The sequence below is a fragment of the Phocoena sinus genome, chromosome X (assembly GCF_008692025.1).
Source record: "Phocoena sinus isolate mPhoSin1 chromosome X, mPhoSin1.pri, whole genome shotgun sequence".
Lineage (NCBI taxonomy): Eukaryota > Metazoa > Chordata > Mammalia > Artiodactyla > Phocoenidae > Phocoena > Phocoena sinus.
Window position 1 is genome coordinate 18,133,002 of NC_045784.1, and position 21,316 is coordinate 18,154,317.

General features: G+C 33.9%; 1 protein-coding gene across 4 annotated transcripts in view; it reads left to right on the forward strand.

The window, feature by feature from the left end:
- The window catches only part of CNKSR2 (connector enhancer of kinase suppressor of Ras 2), a 257,232-nt gene that overhangs the window by 80,078 nt on the left and 155,838 nt on the right, over positions 1-21,316 (forward strand). For all 4 annotated transcript variants that reach the window (XM_032619801.1, XM_032619802.1, XM_032619803.1 and 1 more), the window contains exon 5: positions 17,257-17,298. In XM_032619801.1, the coding sequence (XP_032475692.1) occupies positions 17,257-17,298 (42 nt within the window). The remainder of the gene's footprint in view (positions 1-17,256; positions 17,299-21,316) is intronic.

Genomic DNA, 21,316 nt, shown 5'->3' on the forward strand with positions numbered 1-21,316 from the left:
ATGCAGAGTGAAAGCTTCCTTTTTTGCTTATTTAAAATTTTTTTTAATTTAATTTGTAAGTAAACTTTTTATTTTGAGATAGTTGTAGATTCACATGCAATTGTAAAATGAAGACTTCCTTTTAAAATTCAAGTTCTGCTGATATACTCTTACCTGAAATGGTCCCTTCTAAATTATATATTATAAAATGTTCTTGTGTTTTCTCATGGGCTTGCTCGTTTTTCATCCTTTTAAGGCTCATTTTTCCGTGTCCTTGAGTATCACTGATTTTCTGGATAGTGTTTGAAACATACTTCTTTCCCTTACCATTCCCAGCTTAAAGTTAGGAAAGAAAAAAAAGGTCAATAGTCTTTCACCTAAGATGGTTATAAATAATTTTTGAGAAGAAAAAATACAAAGAAAAGAGAAATTTTAGAAACCTTTCTAAAAACATCAATCTATTTTAAATATGTGATTTTTTACCTACTGCATGGTCAACAATTTCCTTTCCCACCCTCTAAAATCTGAAGAAATAGCATGTACTGTTCAAAACATCTTAACTGAGAGAATCTTCACTGAGAACTGGAAGTTTTTTTAGATGTTGAAAGAGAGCTTTTATGGTCCTAGCTTGTATTCGTTCCGTTGATGTTGTATGGCATCTGTATAAAGGTTTGTATGTAGCACACTCTATACTCCTCTAATTTCTATATTTTTTATATTATAAATGCAGTGTAATATGCTTTATAGAAAAATTTAGAGTAATGAAAAGAAAAAAAACATTGCTTGTAATCTTTCCACCCAAAGAAAACGCCTGTTATCATTTTGCTTGTTTTACTTGCCATTTTGTCTGTTTTCATCTACATACACATGTATATTTTCAAAATGGTCTTTTTCATCTAGTATTGTGCCATAATTTTTTAAATTTTACTGCATAGTTATTAGGTATTTTGTCCTTTAAAAAAGTTTATAAAATAATAATACTCATTAATTTAAAAAATACAGAAAACCATAAAGAAGAATAGTTACTGTCATCCCAACTTAAGCACCAGAAACAACTGTGCCACTGCTTTGGTCTTTCCTCTAATAAATATCTTTACTTAAGTTGTTTTTCTGATTTTATGACCGTTCATTTGTTTGATTTTTTTTCCCCATATTTACCTGTCTGATGTATTTTGTTCCTTTCTAACTCTTTGTTCAAGAAAATGGAAAAAATAGTCTTCAAAGGTCAATAGTGGAAATGGTTCTTTTTGATGGACATCTTCCTCTAAATTATGTGTGTGTGTGCTTTCTACTCATTTTTGTTACCTTTATACCATTTTAAATACATATCAGTAAAAGTAAACTATGAGTTATTCTTTAAATATACATTTTTAAATAAAAATGTAAGTGAACATATTGAGTATATAACCCTTTAAAAAAATATTCCTGCTTGAATTTAATCTAACCTGTTTTATCTTAATTGGGTTGTTATTTACTCAAGGTAAATACCCAAGAGAAAATAAGAGCTTTTTTAGGACTTAATTGAACTGGTATTTGTGGTTTAACTTGTTAGGGCATGTATTTATAAATAGCAAAAAATAAAAGATTACAGAATTTTGTAAAAATAGCCTTAGAAATGATTTTTTATGTTTTATTAAGGATTTAAGCAAGAAAATTTGGCCTATGAGTTTATTGACAGTACTATCATATTTTACTTTATTATGTTTTATCTATACGAATATTACGTCCTTTACCTTCCTAGTTGACACTTTATATTATTTACTCTTACCTTTTATGGCAAAATAGGTTAGTGAGCTTTGATATAAAGTAGATCTGAATTCATTATGGCTCTGCTCTTTACAAACTGTGTGAACTTGGACAGATTACTTCATATCTCTGATAACTGTGTCTTTATTTGTAAAGTGGATCACCAACCACCTTGTTGGATTATTGTAGGTGAATTTATGTGAATATTGGAAATTGATCTAGTTCATGATCTGGCATTTTAGTGAGTGCTTAATAAATGGCAATTTTAGTTACCTTGTATAGCAAAAGATCTTTGGAAACTCTCTCAGTTAGTTTGTTGTTTCACACAAAATTTAAAGGAGTGATTCTCTGCTTACTTTTGGTACTGAGGGGCAATGAAGAAAGACCTGTTTCTACAATGAGTGATTTTTTATAAAGAATTTTGGTTTAATTTCGGATGATTTTAGAATTTAAGGCAAATTGGTAACTATATATGTTTCATATTCTGGATGATATTTTGAAATGTCCATGTTCAAATGGAATACAGAAATTAATTTTGGTTACTTGTGAATTTGCCATCCCTATCCACATATTCAAGCAACCTAGAGTTGAAAGTGGAAAACTCGAAACTTGTAAAGGTAAAAGGCTAGTGTATAATAAATAGTCAGTCTTACAGAATGTGTGTTGTAATAGGGATATTAAGATTCAAGTAGTAGTGAAGTACATGTAAAGTTCTAAAATGGGGATATGAATTATACTGGGGTAGGCAGGCTATATTCTGTGGTTCATGTAGTAAGTATTAAACCATATGAAAGCTCAGCCAGGATAGTCTATCATTCATCTCAAACACAGCTTTAAATATTATTTTTGCTGTATTTTCAGGGTTAGTGTTTAAGCCTTCCTGAATCAGACATTCTAGGTGACCTGAAAAATGGACTTGGGCTCTTGGGATTTGAAACTGGTACATTTCAGACCAAAAACGAGGACAAACTTTATATATAATTTTTAAACAATATGAATTACATTACTTAGCATACCTGTTGAAGGCAATATGAAAGATAATGTTTTTTTATTTTATATTTAAGCAATATATTTTAGTTCAATACTCAGTCCTTTAAGTTTTCTTCAGTTGTTTCGGTTGATGATGAATAAGCAAAGCCATTATCTTTTTAAACTTGTCTTTATAATCCTAATGTAATGAATCAGGAGTTAGATATAGAACTATTAGGCACAGTACCCAGATAGCTTGAGGACTATTTTTCTGAAGACAAATATAAAACTAAAAACATATAGAGGGCTTCCCTGGTGGCGCAGTGGTTGGGAGTCTGCCTGCCGAGGCGGGGGACACGGGTTCGTGCCCCGGTCCGGGAGGATCCCACATGCCGCGGAGCGGCTGGACCCCTGGGCCATAGCCACTGAGCCTGCGCGTCCGGAGCCTGTGCTCCGCAACGGGAGAGGCCACAACAGTGAGAGGCCCGCGTACCGCAAAAAAACAAACAAAAAAACATATAGAATTTGCAAAGCTGAGATTATGCTGTGTATATATGTCTGTATCCCTTTGAAGGCCTAGAATATAGCATTATAATCTGAGTAGATATAAATACACAAACAGAGAGAAAGAGAAATCCTCATTCTTGATGTTAAAAAAAAACATGATTGTTGGTAGCTGCAAATTTTCTGAAGGCTCAGACTGAAAGGTAAAGAAGAGTGATGAAATTATTACATGATAATAAGACTTTAGGAAAGCATCTTTCTGACACTTTTTTTGTGAAAAATAACTTTAAAACTTTATATTATATGAAAATGAAATAGGCTGTTTATATAGGTTTTTTCTTTTACAAACCTAGACTATGTTGCATGTTATCTGAGCATCTTACCAAAACACTTTTAAAGATGTAGATAGTATCACCATTAATAATAACAGAAGAACTAGATGTGTGGTGTAGTATATTAATTAAATTCTTTTAGATAGCAAATGACAGGATACTGTTTCTCAGACATCTGTTTTGTCACTATTACATTTCTAAATTCATGTAATATTATATATATACACAAAAGAATGCATGTCATGTATATGTTATGAAGCATAAGAATAATCAGATACTCATAAATTGGCCATTTAATTTACTAACTAGAACATTACCAACATTGTCTTAGTTATAACTATGCTCCTCCCCATCTCATTACCCTGCCTCTTCTCAGGGTGTTTATTTTTTTTTTCATAAAATAGTTGCATACATTTTCTAAACATCTCATTTAGTTACGCTTGTCTTTATAAAAATAGTATCACTCTGCATATTACTTTTTTCACTTGATGTATTTCTGAACTCATTCATGTTTTGTTTAGTCACTGTAGTTCATTCACTTTCACTCCATATAATACTTAATTGTGTGTATATACTCCAATACGTATCCATTCTCTTGACCATGAATATTTGGATATATACTTACATTTAGTTATGTATGTAGGAGAGTAATTGCTGGCTTATACGGTATACACATGCTCATCTTTACAAATGTACCACATCCTGTTCCCAAAGTTTTATTGCTTATTTATGTAATGTACTTTCATTGTCTTCCTACCTTCTGAATTACTATATTTTGTCTTATTATGCAGTTCACCTTTTGAGGGGCTTTTAACATTTTCTCACAAAGACTCCAAGAAGATAGAACTTTTACCATTATTGCTATATTATATATAAGGAAACAGATGTAGAAAGATGGGTTAGGTGATTCTTAACCCTTGTAGGTGGTCAGTTTTTCAGAAGAGAATCCCTGATATGCTCCCATTTGTAATGTATTGTGATGATTCTTTTTAAAGAATCAAGCCAAAAGTAATACTAATCCATTTAAGAAAAGATTTGCAGTGGTGAATGCAAGTTGTCTGCCTTTTGCACCTCTGTGTCTCCAGTGCCTGGCAAATAAATGTCTGTTGAAAGAATGAAAGGATTAATTTTCCCCGTAAAATTTCACCTAAAAAAGGGTTACAGGATTTTAAATGTAGCTGCTGTAACTGATTCTGATGCTGATGAAAACCTGAGAGAGAACTAAACAGAGTTGATAAAATCCAGGTATATCATGATTATTACAGATACAAAATTAGTCCTTAAAATTTTAAGGCTGCTTTTTCTTTTTTTTTTTTTTTTTTTTTTTTGCGGTACACGAGCCTCTTACTGTTGTGGCCTCTCCCGTCGCGGAGCACAGGCTCTGGACGCGCAGGCTCAGCGGCCATGGCTCACGGGCCCAGCCGCTCTGCGGCATGTGGGATCTTCCCAGACGGGGACATGAACCCGCGTCCCCTGCATCGGCAGGCGGACTCTCAACCACTGCGCCACCAGGGAAGCCCTGCTTTTTCCTATTTCTTCTCATTTTAATGCTTGTAACTCCAGGGAGATGAGTTGGGAGAAACAGCGGTGATGGCACCAGTCTCCTTGTGAAACTGGTAATGAGCTAGTGAATTGGGGAGGGGAGGGGAAAGGAATTATTGCGGAGAGGATCAGAAGCTTGGAGGGGAGGGCTGGTTTTGGAGCTAAAAAAGGTTCCTATTACTGTCCAGTCTGCTTCCCACCCTCCCCAAATAAATCCATGTGTGCATTTCCGAGTAGCCTTTAGAATGCTTTTGTAGCTTAAAAATTCCAATTTTGATCTGATAGCAAATTTAGAAACCTGAACCCTAAAGGAATATAGAGCATGATGTTACTGGACTATGCAGTGCCATAGCAGGAGTTATCAAAGTACCTAAAGGGAAAAATCAAAAGGTTTGATTAGGTAACTTTATTGGTTCTGGTTCTGCAAATATTTTCTTGTGTATCTTGCTCTTATTTAAGTGCTATCTGCAAAGTTTTTAATGCCTTTTGAAATGTCTACCCTAGCACTATTCAGCAGTTATTAATACCATAGCTATTAATTTCCTTTTCAGTGTCTCACTGTTTTCCACAGCCCTCCTCACGCCACTAAATATCTCACTAGGCCTCCTGTTTCCTCCCATTTAAACTGTCTGCACAAATGTTCTCCTGCCCTGTCTCCCCACAAAGATTCTGAACTGCCTTTTAAAATTGAAATGTATTTGGCCCTTGGCTCTTCTGTTCATCTTTTTAACCCCTCCCTCAAACCATATCATCTGGATAAATCCTATTCCTTATGACATTTAAAAAGTATTAGCAAGAAAAAAAGGGCTATATAAAGTGTAATAGGCAGGCGATAGTATCATTACTATTTTGAGGTTGGCAAAATGCTTTTACAACATGTTATCAGATTTGTTCCTCACAATAATCAGGTGAAGTAGGTAGACCAGATGTCATCCCAATTTTGTAAATGAGTAAATGGAATTTTAGAGAGGGACCGTGACATAGTCAGTTAGTGACATGGCCAGGACTCAGATCCAGGTGCTTTGACATGGTTTGTAATACTTCTTGCTCATTGTTTCTCAAGTTTGGCCTCATCTTAGAATCAAGTAAAGAACTCTTTATTTAAAAACACTGATATCTGGGTCCCATCCAAGACCTATTAAATTAGACTCTCTGTGGTGGGGTTGTAATCAGTATTTTTTAAATGATACCTCAGTTGATTCTAATGTGGAGCCAAAGTTGATAACACCCGTGATATAGTCACACTTTACTGGTTTAGTATGAGAGGAACGTGAGGTGGGAAGAAAATGTATGTGATCAAGAACAGTGTTTACCAATGGTTGGTCCATGGACCATGATTCACCCAGGGAAGCTTGCTAAACATGCATATTCCCTGGACTTCACCACAGCACGGTATGAATGACTGAGAACTATGGATCAGGAGGTTCAACTATTGATAGGTGATATCAGCCCAGAGCCCACACTTTTATGAAAGAGACTAGTTAAAGTTTTGAATTTACAACTGTAGTTATCAATTCATAGTCTATCTGTGCCGTACATGCATATCCAAAGGGATTAGACTTGTCCTTTGAAACATCAAATATAACTTATTAACAAAAATGGTCATTGTGCATTTGTAATAAGGGGAGAACCAGTGCTAGAAACTAATGTGGTGTCAACAGACAGAGGCAGGAACTAGAGTTACTAAAACAAGAAGGAATAATAATAACATTTTTAGCATTTATCATGAATTATATTATGCCTTACATGGATTATATCATTGAATCACACAAAATCTATGACATAGATTTTCATACTTACATAAGATGAACGCAGCAAATCAAAGAAAATATAGAGCTACTAGTTACAGGCACTGATTTTCTGAGGCATTTTGCCCTGCTGCCGAAGTAGTTTTTAATAACCCAGGCCTCTTGGGTTGGGTCAGAATAACCACCAACATCAGATAGGTAATTCAGATGAAATTAGGCCCTAACACAAGTGAAATAATGGATTGAAATTGTAATTGATAGTGGCAGGTTGAAGAACTGGTCAGAATTAAGTAATTAGGACAAGTGAGCATGAATCAAACTTAAAAAAATGAGGCAAAAATTCTCTAAAATACAAGATGGGAAAAGACTAGATTTGCATGAAGGTAGCAGAATGTAGTCTGAGGTTAATTGTGAATTACATTGTGTGAGGAGTGATATAGCCCCTCATATTTCCTGAAATGAAGAGGTACGGTATGTAAAATTCATAGAGTAGTTACTGCATTAAACGCTGCGTTGGTTAGGTCTTCATTTGCTTGAGTGTTCTGTATCTCCCTCTTTTATGGAGGATTGTATCAGTCAAAGTAAGCTAGATTATGCTGTACTAACAACCTGAAAATGTTAGTGGCTTTTAATAATACTCATGTCCAGTGCTCTCCATGTCCATCCTGGGTTGCTATAGCTGTTCTCCACATCCTCTTCACTTCAAAGCTCAGAGTAGCCTCTTCTTGAACACTGCTGGCAGAGGGAAAAGAGAGCATGGTGAACTATGTACTGGTTATTAAAGTTTCTGCGTGGAAATAAGACATAGCACTTTGGCTCACATTTTGTTGAACAAAGTAAGTCATAGATCCATGGCCAACATCAGTGGCTCCAGGAAGTTTACTTTTCCCTTAAAAAAAGAAAGTATATATTTAGAAATCATAATACAAATCTGCTACAGTAATGAATCTCTAAAAAATTCCAATATAGCATTATACCAGAATTTTAAGGACAACAATGTTTATTTGAATATAAGGAAAGAGGCAATAAAATTAGGTGCTGAAATTTTAAATATCAAGAAAACAGCTTGGTAAAGGTTGAATTTGAAGAATTTCTTATTTTCCCTCAATGGTGTGTTTGTATGCATGTGTATGTCTCTTGGTATTTTAAGTATAATCTACTGGAATATGGGGTGGTAGGTTTGGTGGGAGGGGGAGACTTCTCGAATTTTTTCAAAGCATAAAATTCTGCCTTATAATCACTCAGTGTTATGACTAGGAAACACTAAATGGATACTGATTTTGTGTAATATCTATTTTGAAGGTGTACCACGTTAAGCCTAGATTTGAGCTAGTAGTATTACTCGGACAGTTTAGTATTGTCTAGGATTTAAATATCTTATCATCATCAGTGATCTATAAATATTTATTGAGTGTCCAGGTAAGTGGCACTTTTTCATATGTTGGACACAGTTACTGAAAAGAAATGGTTTCATTTTGTCCAAGCAAGTGCATTCTAAGTAGATAAAAAGGACAAAGATACATGAGCTTAAGGAATTTTGTAAACTAATACTTAGAATTTGTTTCACATATACTATAACTTCCATTTATTTTCTGGCAGCCAAGTGTATGATGTTGAATTGAAGAATTAATGTTTAATTTATATGTTTATTTGTAATGGGGTGTGGCATTTATCTTTGCTTGAACTCTTTAGTTGAATTTGTCACGAGGGAAAAATTGTCTCCCAATTTTAGACCCTATAGATTTTCTTTTCATTGTGATATGTTAGATGGTCATTACAGTAAGTAACTTGAACATGTGGACGCTAGAGAGACTTGCAAAGAAATTTTAGCTTCATTGAATGAATATAAAATTCTTAATATCTTTTGCATAATATGAATCTTCATGCTGAGAAAGGCCCAATTATTTTTGTTGAAAATATCTGCTGAGATCATGCAGATTAAAGTTTAAAACCAAACTCATGTTTAAAGTTATTTTAAAACTGTGAAACTCTATTTTTGTACAAAATAGTATGAAGAGACTAAGTGTGCTGTACTAGTTTGTATAGCAGTTAGTTTTGTTTTAAAAATATGGCTTTAAAAGTTTCATTTTTTTACACCTAACCTATAAATATTTACTGTGGAATATGAAAATAGAGAACCAATGGAAGAAAATAATCATAACTGATAAATTCACATTTTATTTATAGAGTGTCAGAGCACCTTGAGAAATTAAAGAGACAGTACAGTTGAATATAAGATTCCTTCTTTGAAAATATTGACAATCTAATGGGAAAGACTAAGACTAACATATAGATTACTGATGGAAACATAAAATATGTACAGTTAGTAGTTATCTGATTGGCCATTCAAAATCATTTAGGTCTTGACTCAAGACATGCAGAATAAACAAACTTGGTTCATAATGGGGATTAGCTCTTTCACTGCCCCTTCAAGTTGTCAAAACAAAGCTATTAAAGTTACAGGATCACAATCTCACTCTAATGAGTTTTCTAGTCAATGGTACATTGACTTGACATTTTTACTTTTTATGCCTTTTGACAGTTCAATCTTGAAAAGCCTCAGTGGTTTTTGGATTTGTTGGAGAGCCACTTAGATGCTGAAAAACACAATCAGACTCACTTCTGCTTGTACCCCCAAGTCTCTATATGCTAAAGGATTAGTTTCCACACCCTTTCAACTGTTGAAACATTAGTCTTTCATTGTCAAGTGGAAGGCGAGAGTGATTAGAGTCAAATGGGGTTTCATTTTAGATGACCTCCTGGGGGAGAACTGGAGCAGTACTTTGAAGAGGAATATGATCTAAGATGCAGAAGAATATGGTTATGTTCACCAACAGAAAGACTAGGATGGCCTCTAAGGTCGTGCCCACCCACACATTCTCCTCCCATTCTTTGTTAATTGCACTTTTTATGTTACAACTTGTAACCTTATTTAACCTAATGAAAATCTTAGCCAATTCTTTTAAAAACTGGTCATTTTAAAATTTCAACAGATACCATCCTTCTGAACATTCTTCTTCTCATTCCAAAATCACATCAGAAAGACTAACAAGTATGTGGTCATTGAGTCAGTCACAACGGTGAAGGGATTGCCAAGGAGGTAGTTGTGGGGTTATTGTACCTCTGCCTTGTTTGCCAATGACATTTATCTGAAATTAGAATGAAACTATGGCCTTTTGATAACACGTTCAGGAAGGATGTCGATGCCTGTCTATTCACCGTGGACATTCTTCTTTGTACTCGGGACATTCAGTCAGCTTTCTGTCTCTGATGAATCTTAATTTAGTTTGGACTTTTATCTTTCATCCATTGCAAATCTTTTATCACTGGCACTGCTTTCTCTGTGCCCACAAAGCTATGTGATGGGTACTTTGGATTCATTTTCATGCTTTTCCATATATTACCTTACAAAGAGAATTGGTGTCATTGTACTGTGTGGCTACTGTAGATGTCATAGTAGACTGGAATCTGCCCTTTGCTGAAGGAAAAAAACTGAAGGATCTGGTTAACGACTGGGAATTAAATCCCTTTGTTTTCTTCCCAGATACTGCTTTTACTGTTATTTGTTTCTTGGTAAATGGCTTCTCCAACTGTTGGATGGACTATAGTATATTTCTCTAGACCTGCACTGCTGTCTAACATGGTAACCACTAGCTGCATGTGGCAATTTTGGGGGGCTTTGTGGCCGCACCTCGCGTCTTGCGGGGTCTTAGTTCCCCGACCAGGGATTGAACCTGGGCCACAGCAGTGAAAAGGCAGAGTCCTAACCACTGTACTGCCTGGGAATTCCTTGCACGTAGCAGTTGAAATGTAAATTTAATTAAAATTAAGTAAAATTATAAATTCAGTTCCTCATTTGCACTAGCCACATTTCAAGTGCTTAATAGCCACACATGTCTAATGACTATTGAATTAGATAGCACAGACATAGAATATATTATTATAACTCTATTATCACTGTAAGTTGTATTAGATATGTCTCTGTAGCACCACTTTCTCCATTTACTCCTGGCCACACAACTAACTCTTCCTCCATCTGGCTCTTAAACATAAGCATTGTCTGATCTTGTCCTTAGCTATCTTCTCACTACACATATTCTTTTTTGATGAATTCATTGTTGTTTGTTTTTCTTGTACCTTTAATTGTCTGTTTAATGTAAATATTTCCCAGATCTGGTTGTATTCTAGATCCACTTCAGCTTTTTCAGCTACTTGCTGGACAGCTTTGTATATGTCCTCTCAGCAACTTCTAATTTTATATGCCCAAAATAGAATTATTTTATTCTCCCTAAATTCTCTCTTCCTATCATCTCTACAGTGTTATTCATCCATTAGCCCTGGGGTAATGTTTAACTTTCCTCTCCCCATTATTCTCTGTATCTAATGAATCAGTCGCCCAGTTCACTCATTCCTGGCTACCTGTATGTCATCCATCTCTCCTCATCTCCCCTTCCACCATCGTAAACTCAGTTCAAGTCCTAATTACATATCACATTTTCTATCGAAAAATTATTCCGACTGACCTCCCTGCCTCCAGCTTTTCTCCCTTCCGAAGCCATACCTTCTTCCTCATCATTTTCGTAAAACATACGTTTGATCACATACTTCCCATACTCACACATCTGTGAGCACTCCCTTGTAGCAGAGTAAAGAGCATACTTATTCATCCTCACTAGAGTTGAAATGTCTACTTGGTATGTCTAGAAAGGTACACAACTTTCCAGGTCTCTTCCATCTGAGACCTGGCACCAATGTTACTCCTGTAACTAAAGGAAAGGAACAAGAGGAAAGGAACTATGAGAAAAGGAACAAGAGATGTCTATTTGAGTTGTTAAGCTAGACCATAGAGTTTGAACTCTGCTCCCACCCCACCCCACCTCACCCCTGTATCCCCCCAGCACACACACACACACACATACACACACACACACAGACACACACACGCTTATCATTCACCTTGTTGTTTAACACCAACCATGGCACTAGGTAAGCTACCCTGACTTCAACCTCACCCAAATGAAAGTCAAAAGAAATTGTCAATCGACTGAGTTAAGTCTTTGCTACCCTAATAGAATGGGTCTTCAAAATAGATTGTTATACAAAAATAAAGCTTTTATTCCCTTTAAAACAACAAAATTCCTCCAGCCTATCATTAGTAGCTCTCCACAATATGACATGTTTTTCTAAGCTTTCTTTCTCACTGCACTCACCCCACATACCTTACACTCTAGCCAAATTGGTTTGCTTACTCCTGATTGTGCCTTTGTTCAGTGTGTTTACATAATTTGGAACGATCTTTCCTCATGAACCCCCAATTTCCAGATTTAAAAGCTATTTAAGACCAGCTAAAATATCATCTCTTCCAGAAGGTCATTCCAGAGTTAACAAGTAAGGATTTATCTCCTTTTTAGGGGGATCTTCTGTTAGCATTTATCTTGTGTACGTTGTATTATTATTTGAATAGTTTCACCTATTTCTCTACTAAATAATGAAATAATGGCCAAGGACCAAGTTTAATTTATCTTTGATCACGCAATAGTCCCTGACAGAGAATTGCATTTAGAAGATGCGAGAAAAAAAAAAAAAAAAACCTTTTTGGTGAATGGTATTGTGACTTGAGTGAATGAATGAATGAATGAATAAGAGTGTAACACTAACTCATTACATGAACTAATCACTGAAGCATCATATAAAGAAATTTTGATACCTTAATAATAGAATATGTGAAGTATTCATTATACAAGTACCATTATCAAAGGATTGCATAGATGGATTATTTAAATATTACTTGTAAGCAAAGCAATATTTTTTATATTATTTGTATAAATGTACTATAATATATGTACTAAAAAGATACAGATGAAAATTTATAGCATTTATAGTTATAAAGTTTCATGGAATAGTATATAACATTAGAGACATACACTATTTCTCTTCACTCTCTTTATGTATTCAGTATTAATAACTTATGTACTGTTCTTGTGACTATCTATAATACACAGTTGATGAGAAATATTACTTGTACTGAGCATCCTAGTCCCCAGGTGACAAAGTATTCAACATTTATGGTAAAATATATGGTGGAATTTTTTAATGTATTCTGCTCAGTATAGCAACTGGCTCATTGTTTCACAGAAAGGGTAACTGATTATGATCCTGTGTGGGTGATCTTATTTTGCTAAGAAAAAAAGGGATCAAAACTGAAGAAACACTCCTCTTTTTTATGAATATTGTCATATTAAGAATTTGGGGCATTTAAATGTGCATCACATGGTTTGTATAAGCATTATATATAAAAAGGATAAAGAAGAAATGCAAGTGTTATTTTGCATGTACAGTAAAAGACAGCATGAGCTACTGAAGAAAATTCCCGGGAGTATATAGTGGCATAGCTCTAAATCCAATTTTAAAAATCTAAATTTAATCCTAACCTAAAAATAACTAGAACGTCAGAGGTGTACCTTTCCATAGTATGAATAAGTTCATAAAATGGAGATTTCTCCATATGCAGTGCGATTTTATTTTTAAAACTTGGGGGTATGACCTTTTGGGAAAAGATTTGGCCCTAAGTGGTAACAAAACCCACACTTCAGAAGCAAATACTTTAAAATCACAATTTGATGGAAATAAAATAACTTACTGATAAGATGACTCCCTCAAAGTACCTAGGGCTGTATAAATATTTAGCACGATAAAATGAACTCCAAGAAATTATAGCTTAACTAAATAGAACATAGTCATTTAGTTTCTATTCTTCTCCCTAATATAAAGCAGCAGGTTAATATGTACTTTTTGTGTTGTTCTGTTTATTGTTTTGTTTTTTTTATGCTGTGTCTCAACCTTTGTGAAAGCCTTTGGTTTTCAATAATGAAGAGGCATTCTGGCTGAAAGAAGGTAGAGATACAGACAAGTAGAAGCAGTATTCAAAGTAGTAAGCTATTTAAAGAGAAATAAGTTTACTAGCAGGAAAAAAGAAAAACCAATCAATAAATTGGGGGAACGTATAACCAAAACACAAAGCTCTGAGAAGCTGAGAACTGTTTAGAGTGAGCTAGCAGATACTGTTTTTAAAGCAGTTTACTGTTTTATGGATTCTATATATTTGATCATTTTTAGTTTGATTTGGTTTGGTATTCTTCTATCACATGATATCCTATGAAATAGAATACATGTTTCTCAAAATATTATCTTTATCAAAATCATCTTGAGGACCCGTACTCTGGATCTACTGAATCTCTATTTCTGGGGATGGACCTGGGGATCAGCATTTTAACCCACTCCCCAAGTGATTCTCACATGTATACAGAAGTAAAATCTGAAAAATCACTGCAGTAGCTTAACTGTGTTTGGGTGTACTTTCATTGCTTTTGCAGTAATGCCTTTATTTTCTTTGCCTAAAGGACCTACTTTTTCTAAGACCCAATTAAAAGCCACCTTCCTGATTTTTTTAAGGCAGAGTTAAAGTTGTTTCCTCCTCTACTTCCCCAGCCCCATGATCCTGCCTTTATTATAGTAATTATTGGTGTCCCAAAAGTCTTAGTGCATATTTAAGCTTTAATAACTTCACATATATAAATATGGTACAAACATCATTTGAATTTTAATTATTTCAATTTCTTTTACAATCATTTAGTTTTATATCAAGTGGTAAGTTTTTAATTTTAATATTTGTGTGTGACAGTTTTTTAGACCCATGGAAATACTCGGCCACCTTTGTCACCGGATGTAGCTCCCTTAGACTTTATCTTGTGGGGTCATCTCAAGTATGCATCAGTACTTCATTCTTTGAATAATACTAAGGCCAGGATCACAAATGTAATCCTTTTAGTCACTGAGAAGGAGCAGCTGATGAAAGTTTTTACAAAGTTTGAAATTTAACTTGCACAAGGTATAGCCCAATACAGTGGTTTTGTTGAATTTTAATAAGAAATATATTAATATTTTTAAATTTTAAATAATTGACCTTTCATATGTTGATTTGTGTAACTTCATGGCATTTATACTTCTAAAGTTATTGAAACTTAAAACTGCATGAAGACTGTAGAATTCTACATATTTTAACTTATTTGTGTGAATGCCTATCTCCTTAAACTGCACTTCTCTAAGCCATGTTTTATTCATCCTTACATCCTTAACACAGATGATTAATATTTGCTGAATCAAGAGGAAAAGTACATCTATTATACATTATCCAATTGGTTTAATATATTCAATATTATTAAACTGTTACTAAATATATTTAGATACATTTAGTATATTTAAAATTTAGCTTCAAACATATTAATATACTTAATATTTAGTAATATTTACTGTTTCCATCCATTACAGTTATCCTTTCAGATGCTCAAATTGCTCCATCTCTGGCCAGTGAGAATCTCTTCATGTTGGCTTCTGAGTCCTACTGACACAATACTCGTAGTCTTTAATAGCTTCTTTCTATCTTGTGTTACAATATAATCCATGCTCCTCTTGTACAGTTCCTATCCCAGATCTGGTATTAGCCATTTTCCAGGAAGGCTTGGGAAATGGTATTTGAAGACCACCGATTGTGGGGAGTTCATTTATTACTAAATTGGTCATTGTTTCTATGCTTTTTCAGCGGACAGAGCTAAGAGAAGCTTACAAACATACATACATACATAATACATCAAGAGACTCTGAGGTTTTTACTTAACTTCTTATGTATGTATCTGCTTTCTCCCATGCTAAAATTACTTACCAATGTCACCAAGAGTGATAGAATGATACTGTCATATAACTGTTCAATTGCTTCATCCTATAAAACACACACAACAGTTTCAACAAAACAGTAACAGAATAACAACACTACTACCAACAATATGGTTTCTGAAAATAGTATAAGATTTTGGTTAACAGTTCTTTTTCTTATATCATACTAGGGATGTACAAGTAGAGTATATTTTAAAGAGACTTGAAATAGTTACTCTGTGTGATTATTCTATCACTAGCAGAATATTCATTTAGATCATATTTACTTTTTTCCTTGAGAAGAATCCCTTTGAAGTTTGAACATTTAATCATATCCTCTGATTCTAGGAAGGTAGGTAATTAATGAAACTTGCATCCATTACAGCTGAAGCTAGCTGTAGAGGCAGCATGGGGAAACTGGGCAACTTCCCAGCTTTTCCCAAATCGTTTCTTCCCAGTGTAATTGTGTTTGAAGTTAATTCTGTAAAATTGGACTCTTGCAAATTCAGATGTAAGTACAAATGCACTTTCCAAATATAAATGTTTTATCTACACCTTGGCTCCTCTGTACACATAATTCATAGTTAATTATTAAGAGTTGACTTTATATGAGTATATAGACACAGATATGATGGTGTTTGTAGCAAACTTCTCCTTTGGTACAGAATGGCAAGGCCCAATCCTTAAGTATTTCTATTAGTTTGTGAAATGAATTAGGCCAAATTTAACTTTAAAAATTTTGGCCCAATAAGAATATGTACTTCTTCTGACAAGGTATTGTGGTGAAGTGGCATTACCAAAAGCTATGTTGAGTAAGATTCCTTTGCGTCAAAATTAAATTCAGGGGAAAAAATGACGTGGATTCTCATTCCTCGAAATATGCAGTGTTGTGGAATATGGATATCTTTTTCAAAGTTAGATAGCCAAATAATAATTAGTTAACTTTATATTTTAACATAAAAGTAATTAGTTTAAAATTTTTAAATGATACAGAGCAACAATAATTCATACTTAAAATGTATTTATCATTTACTGTATGCCAGATAGTGCTAAGCCATTTATTTCATTTCCTCATTTGATTCTCACACATCCTTATTGGTTTACTTATAATATCATGCCCATTTTATAAATTCCTTGAGTAAACTGAACCATAGAAACACGAAGTTTCTAAGCAAAGATCATTTTGCTATATTACTGCTTATTGTAAGTCTAGCAATTGCAGATAAAAAGACAAGGGTGAATTTTTAAAAATAATTTTTTTGTAATTTCAGGAACTCAAATTTAGGCAAGAACTATAAACTTGATATTCATTAGTAGCATATATCAATTTTAAGTGCATAATAAAAGTGTATTTAATATCTTGCAATAAAGTATTTTTGAGATTTTTGATATGACTATTGAAATAAGTACTAGTGTTTTTCTTAATGTTCCAATCTATAATAAATCAGTATTTGAAATGTTGGAAATATTTCAACAAAATACATTTATCACATGTAAAAGTTTAGACAGGAAATGATTATAGTAATTTTTCCAATATTTGTTTTTATATCTATTCAATGTATATTATCCTTTATTATGTGTGTTTAAAATTAGTAAAATTAGAAAACACAGTTAAGCAAAAATTAAAGTATCCCTGTAACTGACCATCAGAGCTAACCAATGTGAATATATTAGTTAAAAGGAATGCTTGATTTTTTAAAATTAATGTATATGTTTCTTATTTTTAGGATTGTACTGTATATGAAACAGAGAATAAAATTCTTCATGTGGTAAGTATACTTGGATTTATTTTCACCTTCATTACAAAACATGTATTCCTTTGTTTAACTAACTATTAAGTAAAAAGCTACAGCCTGTAAAAAAGTGAGCCCTGTATATTTTATAGGAAAAGTACAAAAAGATCGAAACATAACAGGTTATATTAGTTATAACCATTCTATTGTAACTTAATAGAAAAATATGACACAGTACTTTAAGATTGTAGTATGTAGCAAGGTTAAAATGCAATAAAGAATCTAGAGAAAAGGAAATTTGAAATAAGAATTTTTCACTCTTGACCTGTGACAAAAAGAGATCAAAGTATTTGGTTGTATAGCAGAGATAATTTACCTCTGTTGTCATTTGGATGAAGTACTTCATAAAATAATCAAACTGCCTTTACTCTGATTCTGTGTTCACCAACCTTCTAAATTTTAACTTGGCCATATTTATTGAATCAATTCATGACTTTGCCTGTGTTTCATTTTATTACTAGAAATACTGAGTATGAGTACGTTATACTTTGTAGAAAGGCATCTTCTTTCTTCTTAATGAAGTTTGCTGGTTTTCTTTTTTTTAATAAATTTATTTATTGTATTTATTTACCTTTGGCTGCATTGGGTCTTCATTGCTATGCACTGGCTTTCTCTAGTTGTGACGAGCAGGGGCTACTCTTCGTTGAGGTGCACGGGCTTCTGATTGCGGTGGCTTCTCTTGTTGCAGAGTATGGGCTCTAGGTGCGCGGGCTTCAGTAGTTGTGGCATGTGGGTTCAGTAGTTGTGGCTCACGGGCCCTAGAGCACAGGCTCAGTAGTGGCGCACAGGCTTACTTGCTCCGCAGCATGTGGGATCTTCCCGGACCAGGGCTTGAACCCGTGTCCCCTGCATTGGCAGGCAGATTCTTAACCACTGCGCCACCAGGGAAGCCCTTGCTGCTGCTTTTCTTTGTTAATCCATTTCTTGGTTAATGCTCATCTGCCCTAATAACTTCACCTCTATTAGAGATGAGTGACAGCATAAATAACATTGAAGAAGTTTAGAAATAAATGCAATATATTTACTTCGGTGATTTTGCATTTCAGCTAGTGAGAATTTAAAGATCTTGTCTGATAATGATTGAGACAGTGGATTGCATTAACCAATCAATTCAGCTCAGAAAGCACTTGTATTTTCATGTTATTATTCTACTGCCCTTCCTGACCTTTTTATGCAAGGATGGCCCAGCCTTCACTAGAAGGTAGTATACTTGTGTATTACTTTTCTAACAGTAAGAATTATTTTTTAAAAATAATAAAATAGTATAGTATTCCACTTGGTATGTAATGCTGGGATACTTTATTTATTTATCTATTTATTTTTGAAGCATAGTTAACTTTACAATGGAATACTTTCTTTAAAACAAAATTTTCAGACAAGTCTCTTTCTAGGTTTCCTATAATATAGAAGAAATCACTTGGAGTCTAAAAATCTGTGTCTGAATCCTAGTTCTATCACTTTCTATCTCAGTGACCTTAGTCAAGTGATTTAACATTTTTTGAGCTTTTGCTCTTTTTTAAGGTAAATTTTAACAATTAAAAAAAATTTACTAAGATAAAATTATGTTAGTTCCAGGTATAAAACATAATGATTCAATATTTGTAAGAGACTTTGTTCTTAATATGTAAGGTGAGTATGTGTGCTCATATAACCTAGTAGAGATTACAGTAGCTTGAGATATGCACTAGAACATAAACCGCCTCAGACCAGACCCAATATCTTTATTTTGTCTGGAAGGTAAGGGAGGCATTTGTCAAGAGGAAGGAGAATTTATCACTTATGAAAACCTGCTCTATCCTAGGAATTCCAGAGGCAGTACAAGCATCAGAGTGTTCTTCAATACCTGGGCAAACTGAGATAGCTCAGGAAAGTTGTGAGGTGTATCTCTATTTAAAGATGAGTAAAGAAAAAGAATGGGAAAGAGAAGAGGAAGTATCCTCTCATACATTAGAAGAAAATCTTTCCCCATGAAGTAAGTTTATTAAGAACATCTATTTAATATTCTCAATAAGAAATAAAAGAACATTGTTTTATTAAAATAGAATACCACACTATAAAGAAGGTAAGGCCACTATAAACTGAGCATAATATGGACTAAGAAAACAGTCTCTAAAACTCAGAACATGGAAAAAGAGATTAAACCATGCTTAAAGCAGCAAAAGCAGACTGGATATTGAAGAAAACTGAAACAGTGAGACACAAGATAAACTTTAATGATGCTCAGATATTTAGTAAATTACTGAAAAGACAAAAAATGAGAGAAGATAATAGCTATAGAGTATAGATTATGGATAACCCACCTTCAATTAATTGTTAGTTTCTAAGAAAGAAAGTAATAGGAAACAAAGATATAATAGAATAATTTAGAAATAGAAATAGGGAAATTTGGATTACTCAACCAAGTCAGAAAATGTGTTGGAAAGATAACAGCTTCAACAACAAATGAACTTATATACAAAACAGAAATAGAACCACAGACATAGAAAACAAACTTATGGTTACCAAAGGGGAAAGGTGGGGGGAAGGATAAATTAGGAGTTTGGGATTAACATATACACACTACTGTATATAAAATAGATAACCAACAAGGACCTCCTGTATAGCACAGGGAACTATACTCAATATTTTGTAATAACCTATAAGGGAAAAGAATCTGAAAAAAAATAGATATAAATGTGTGTATAGCTGAATCACTCTGCTGTACACCTGAAACTAACACATCATTGTAAATCAACTATACTTCAATTTAAAAAAAGAAAAATTTCAAGATATTTTCTGTAACATTTTACAATTTCTATGGCAAGAAGCAACTTTACATTCATTCAACCAGTGGCAAGAGAGAGATGTGAGGTTTTGACTTCAAAGAAACAAATTTTAGAGTGTATTCACATATTTACTCTGAAACCCTAACTGCCAGAAGACAATGGAACAAAATCCATAAGCCTTTGAAGCAAAACTGTTTATATCTAACTAAATTATCATTCATAAGTGAAAGCAATAAAAAGATATTTTTAGATCAGCAAGATCAGTAAAGGACCGTTTTAAAAAGTATACTTGAATATGTTTACTAAATAAATGAAACAAAAGTTGAATTCCAGGATAGGAAGGTTGTGGTAGCAAAGGCCTGAAGGTGAACAACGAAACCAGATGAGATGGTGTCTTAGTTCGTTCCCGCTACTTTAACAAAAATACAGTAGACTGGGTGGCTTAAACAACAAACATTTTTCACTCTTCTGGAGTCTAGGCTGTCCAAGATCAGGGCACCAGTAGATTTGGTGTCTAGTGAGGGCCTGTTCCCTGATTCATAGAGGGTCTTCACATGGTGGAAGAGGCAAGGGGAGCTCTGTGGGGTTTCTTTTATAACGACTCTAATCCCATTCAAGAAGGCTTCAAACTCATGACCCAGTTACCTCTCAAAGGCTCCACTTGCAGATACCATCACACTGGGGATTAGGTTTCAGCATATGAATTTGGGGGGGATACAAACTTTGAGTCTATAACAGATGGAGAGAAATAAAAAAGTATATGAGTTCTAACTACTATTTTTTAAATGAGGGTTTTTAATGATAAATCAAAAATATAATGCAAATATCATTGAATTTATATATTTTTTAAAGAGACAAGCTCTGTATTTCTAAATTAAACCACGAAGACTACCATTACTTTCCAGTGGCAGTTATCCTCAGAAAACAAGGATTTCCTGTAAAACTAATGAAATACAAATTTTCACCTATCGATTCATAAACACTAACACACACTAAAAATATCCAAATGCTGGTGAGAATCTGATGAAATTAGAATGGACACACCGTATTGCTAGGCATGTATGTTCATAAAACCTTTTTAAGTTTTAGTCAATTTCAAGGCTCAAAAACATTAATACTGTACTAACATTTATGTAGTGTTTAACATATGCCTTAGGTACTATTTTAAATGCTCGGTATAAGCTAACTCATTTGGTCCTCATAACAACCTTATGAGGTAGGTATTATTA